Here is a 5906-nt window from a genome sequence, read left to right as displayed (position 1 = left end):
GAGAGAGAGAGAGAGAGAGAGAGAGAGAGAGAGAGCGAGAGAGAGGAGAGAGAGAGGGGAGAGAGAGAGAGAGAGATCGAGAGAGGAGCGAGAGGAGAGAGGAGAGAGAGAGAGAGAGAGAGAGGGTAAGGAAAAATGTGATTGATTTAATATGGAATGACCTAACCACCAAACCTAAATACGCGTGATGTTTAGTTGCACAAATTTGTATCGCATTGTGGCTTCTGTCCCATTACGACAGAAGCCACAATAGAAATCTGGTGGCTACGATGGCTCAGGCCAGCCGGCGGCGTATTGGACGGGCTTATGTCTGCAGCCACTCACCCGGCCGGCCTACAGCTCTCAGCAGCAAGTTCAACATTTCTTTAAGGGCTAAAAAGATGTGCGTTCTTAAAGTATATTTACTCTATACTTAACGCATACATTCTTTCAGAGTATGTAAACTATAAAATTGCAAGGTACTGCACACAAGCTGCTACACGCAACATTCAGTTTCACACTTTCACATCCCCATTCGACCAGCATGGGAAACGGCAAGTCTTCATACTGCGAATAGCATGGGTCGAGACTAAGTCAAGATATGTACCCGACGTGGCTGCCACACGAGTCCAACGCATTTTGACGGCAAAAAGAACGGATAATTGTGTTGGGAAAAAAATGTGGGCTGACATGTAAAGATGGTCACGTCTTCACGAGCTCCACTCTTGCATTCGCGTGTTTCGGGGCGTTATGTGGGATTGGGACGACATGTCGGTGACCAGAGCACGAGAAGACGTGAAACGAATTGCGCAGTGTAGGGGAATGTACCAGATACAATTCAATAAATGATTTCAGCAATGTCGACCCCGAAGGCGGCGGCAGCAAACTAAATAAGCCGTCAATGTCATCTTGGCTGAAACCGGCTTCGACTGCAATATGCCCAGCGAAATCTGTTCGTGAAAGCTTTATTGGCCTATAATTCATTTTTTGTGACCAATGTTCGCCCAGAGGACCTCCGCTTTTCAGAATGATTTGGTACCAGTCAGCAAAATCGTGACCACAACAAATCAATCGATGTGACAATGCCAGTAGCGCCAGCTCCACAGCCAGACTATTGGAAAGGAATGCAATTAGCTAATATGTACGAAAACTCACACCAGTGCCACCAGTGCCAGTGACGAAGACAGACTGGCCCCATCGTCATAAGCACTTGACTGTCCAGTTCTGAGCAAAACGTGTCGTTTCAGTTCATATCTGTGTTGTGGCCGTGGTACTGCCTGTCCGATACTGAGACTGCAGACTGTCCACGTTCCGTCCCGCTTCCTCTGGAAAACGGCTTCGACTCTTGTCTACTCCGCGTGTGCCGCAGATAATTCCATACACTTAACGCTTAAGCCGATAGACACGCCATTTTGTTTTCGCTCCCACAAATAAACAAACACGCCTAGCCGCAATCCCTTTAAAGGTCCACTTAGTCCGCCCGGTTATTCGCTCGGGTCGTTCCTTTCAATATTTATAGGTGCTCTCCAGCCTATTTCAGTGGGATCGGTAAGCAATTTTGAATTTACTGCTCATAATCGTTCGTTTTAATCGCTTTGGCAACTGACAAAGCCGAAATATTAATGCATACATCTCTCCTTTCTCTTAGTTATTCGACGAGGAATACGGATTACAGTGCTGCCTTGTCCTGTCTGAACTAGTGTCACCTCCGACAAGCGTATATGCGTATGATAAATGTATGCACAACAGTGAAGCGAGAAACCTTACCATTCTTCGCTTACGAAACCCCGGTTTATCGAAACAGGCATACTGTCATTGACAACTCCAAGCAAGAACATCCATCCCCTGGAGATCCAGTATGACAGAGGAAACTTGAAAGCTGGGGAATAAAAAATACCTCGAATGAGAGACTGCGGGCAAACGGCCGCGATCCATAAAGGCAGCCGTCAGCCAATAAGCGGCGTCCGCTGAGTGCCGATTGGCCAATTACCGCTCCATCCGGTGCCTATAGCTCTCACTGCCGTCGGTCTCACAGACCAGCGACGTCCGATGAATAATCGATGCTAGTTTGCGGCGCGCCGGGCGACGTTCATTTGCGGGAACGCGCCGCCCGCTGTCTGGCGCCGCTCTCCGAAGCACGCCGCGGCGACGTGCCTACGACTCCAGACGACCGCGCCGGGTCATGCTGCGGCGCCGCCGGGTACCGCAGCGGCCCGCCTGGCCGTCGCGTCACCACGCCCGCTCCAATTTCACCCCAATCGGCCTCGGCGATGACAAGTTTATAACGGCGGCGGCGCGCCCGCGGGAGGCGTTTCGCCCCGCGCCGCCAGCTGCGGAGCCGGCGGCGAGAGGCTCGCGCGAACGGCCGTCGCCGCCGCCCGCCGCCCTGGGACTGAGCCATAGAGTCGGCCAGTCGCCGCCGCGACCCAAAAATCAGCGCTGCCACTCCCCGAAATGGCCCGCGGCGGGCCGGCGCACGGCCCGTCTGCTTCCAAATTGCCCGTTTTTATGTTACTCCCGGGTTATGGATATGCGAGGTAACGTAGTGCGCACGCTGTAAATGGTGCCCAGTGATAGATGGTGCCAGTAGAATGGAAAGAAATCGATAATAATTTGGCAGCGGAAAAGGCCGAGAGCAGCAGCAATATGCGCATATTGCCGTGATGAGTTTGTCGCACCGCCGTCTGATAGACCAGGCTACCCGGCGTTTGCCGGCAGCGCCAGACGCCAATGCCAATCCCAGAGAGCTTGTAGGTCACCAATGATAGGGCGACTGCTGAGAGCGCAAGGCTCTGTGTCTGTCTGATAGCATTTTGTGTTTACAAAGAACGTCACCCGTTTTCAACGCTTCGGCGTACTTCACAGCTAATTCCCTTATGCAGTGGAACAATCAGGCAGCTTTTCAAATGGCATGCCACTGGAAAGGAGAAGCTTTGTGATTTGAGACCTCCCTCCACCTTCCTCCATCCATTTCTGTCATCTCAGACCTTCCTCCACGGGTCAAAACGGAGGTTTTTCTTGGGAATCTGCCCCAACGTTCAGCAGAGATGGTTTCGCGGTCAGCCATTGTTAACCTCAGGTTGTTACCAGACCCTGGCTCCACCGGCCCAGCAGAGCAGTTGCGATTAGACAGCTGATGTTTCGGTCCAGTTTTATCACCCACTCCCAGGGAAATCGCCTGAATAGTCTGGCTGTCGATCGACTGATGTGCTCAGCTGCCGCCACCTTCTGGACAGCTGGTGGTAATGTAGCGCAGACTGGAGTCCACTCGACCACAACGCCTCCGTACAGTGTCAATCAGGCCGATGTCTGCCAGGCCATCAAGACTTAGAGGTTTGGAGCCTAATGTTACGTAAACCATGACCGAGGTGCAGCCAGAATTGGCGACGGGTTGTGCTGCCATGATTGGCGACGGTGGTCTGTTTTTTTTACGGGCGAGTCGTAGCGCTATCCACGTAACCTTCACCCTGGGAGCGGACTAGCACACCGTATAAACGCCAATAGGTACAACACCTAACGTGACAAAGAGCTACCGCTAATGGCTTTCCTTGATGCCTTCAACAATTGTCTCAGCTACTTGCCACGCATTTCGCGCGACTATCCGTTAGCCTTGTTACTGAATTACGGCTGCTGGGCTCTATATGGCACTGCCCATGGTGATGTCTTTGAGATTTAAGTCCAGGTTAGTTTTCCCGATCACCAAGTTTTGGAATTATGTTCAAGGGGGGGGGGGGGGCTAAGACCCCATGAGCCGCCCCACCCCGCTTTGGCTGCGCCGCTGAAACGTGGTTATGTAGATGTTGTTGGTGTCTTGGTTAGACTGCAAATTGTCGTGATAAACAGCGATGGATACGGCTTTTGTACATGTATGCGACACAAGAATTCCCGACGCGGAAGCTTGTGATGCAACGTCGGATGAGTCACGAGTGATGGAAATTCCAATTCAAGCGGCTCGCACCTGTTGTACGTGACGTGCCTTTTTGTAGAGCATCCGTCGATGGCAGCGGATCCGTCGATCCGCAGCACGATCACGCGGCTGCAGCCAGCCGGGAGGGCCCCGCCTCCAGTTCAAAACGGACGCGGCGGCGCACGCTCAGGGTTCCACCCCGCCCGCTCGTGCCGAGACCGCCGGCCGCGGAGGGGAGGGAGGGAGGGGGAGTGTGCGCACACTTACCGATCGTCTCGAGCACACAGCTGCCCACGGAGGGGCTGTCCGGTGGCGTGGCCAGCGTGGCGACTGCTCGAGTCGGGGCCGACCCGAGCGAGCGTCACGATTACCGCCGGTCGGCCTACGGGCCGCCCCTCGCCCACATGGTTTCACGCCGTCTGTAACAGGAAGGAAATATCATTAGTGTCGCCGCGGCTGCGTGGCCTCGCGCTGTCTGGTGCAGGAGAAAATCATCGTGGTCGACGTGATGTAATGCCATGGACGTCATGGTTGACATGGTGTCATGTCATGAACGTCATGGTGAAAGTGGTGTAATGCCGTGAACGTCATGGTTGACATGGTGTAATGTCATGAACGTCATGGTGAAAGTGGTGTAATGCCATGAACGTCATGGTTGATATGGTGTAATGTCACGAACGTCATGGTCGACATGGTGTAATGCCATGAAGATCATGGTTGACATTTGTCATGACATCACTGTTCTGTCATGGTTGCATGCATTAGTCTCACGCCGTCTGTAATAGGAGGGGTCGTCACAGGCCACCGCACACCCACACGACCTTGAAATGCCCTACCATAAAGGGAACAAGTCAGCTCACATCGCGAAGCACCTCCACCAGGGCATGGCCGGTTTCCACACAGGTCACGACTTCCTTCGCCCCGGGCATGGCCCCACTCAGCTGCGGCGGCTGTGCTCCCTGGCCGGAAGGTCGCCGGCGGCCGGTCTGCCGTCCAAAATGGATGGCTGGCTGGCGGCAGTCTGCGTGGGCCGCCACCGCGGCCGTGTCGGCCGTGTTGTTCGGCTCGTTTCAGAAACATTTGCCGGCGCCACACTTGTCAGAGCGCGCAGGTTTGGCCATAAAAGCTTTGGAGTTATCGCAACGCAATGAATTTGCACAGAAAAGCCAAAATGGGGGCGCTGAATGGACATTATGGCGCCACTCCGCTATTGCTAAGGCATTAAGAGTTTGATGCTAAGGCAGTTTAGATTCACATGCTGAGTACACCATCTCCGTGTTATCTTGTCATCCCGTCAATCAGCAGCGCCCATTCTAAACATGATAAACTGATACACTTGCCTACACGAATGTCACGTTGCCAGATGGTATCATGGGGTGAAAGGGAGAGACCCAGGTCATTTCTTTCCCGGAGTCCCGAGATGAGGATGATGTGAGCTTTTTGCGCGGTTTTCTGAACTCGTCTTTTCTTAACATAAGGTTTTTAGCCATCACAGGCCTGCTGGTAACAGGCAAAACATATCATTAAATGCAATTTCAGCATATTTGAGCATGTCTGCGCACATTGCACCGAGTCACGAGAATAGGTCATAAAAGTTTGCCAGACAAGGAGGGTCAATGCCATTCATCAAGAGGTTTTCCTTACACTGTGGAACACAATAAATAGCAGCCTGCGGTAAGTGATGGCGTAGCTAATGATACATTTATTGCGTATTTCGGTACAGATTGGCTACATACAATTTCAGTTCACTGAGCCATGACGACCACTTGACGACCACATGACGACCACCAAGAGGCTTGTAGCCTCTTGGACGATTTGCCGATTTTCGTCTGGGTTAAATGCCAATTTTCTCACGTCCAGGGGCAGTTGTTTGGGCCTTCAGGCACAAACTTATCCCGTAATGTTAGTGTACATCCACGTAGGCCGCTTTGACAGATGCAGGACCGTTTCTAGACTTAAGAAGGGAAATTATCCGTGATGACCTTGTTGAACTTGATATTGGTCCCGGACCACTTTTTGC

At 52.5% G+C, this 5906-nt stretch overlaps 1 protein-coding gene across 1 annotated transcript in view; it reads right to left on the bottom strand.

The window, feature by feature from the left end:
- LOC119098139 (Kv channel-interacting protein 4) overlaps positions 1-4247 on the bottom strand; it is a gene marked incomplete at its 5' end in the record, with an annotated part of 62294 nt that extends 58047 nt beyond the window's left edge. Inside the window, one exon of the mRNA XM_037221069.1 lies at positions 4154-4247. Coding sequence (XP_037076964.1) covers positions 4154-4247 — 94 coding nt within the window. The remainder of the gene's footprint in view (positions 1-4153) is intronic.
- Positions 4248-5906: the final 1659 nt, after the last annotated feature.

This window comes from Pollicipes pollicipes, unplaced genomic scaffold, assembly GCF_011947565.3.
Source record: "Pollicipes pollicipes isolate AB1234 unplaced genomic scaffold, Ppol_2.1 Scaffold_4740;HRSCAF=5597_pilon_pilon_pilon, whole genome shotgun sequence".
Taxonomy (NCBI): Eukaryota; Metazoa; Arthropoda; class Thecostraca; order Pollicipedomorpha; family Pollicipedidae; genus Pollicipes; species Pollicipes pollicipes.
Note: the sequence above shows the minus strand (reverse complement) of the source record. Positions and strands in the feature narration are given on the sequence as shown.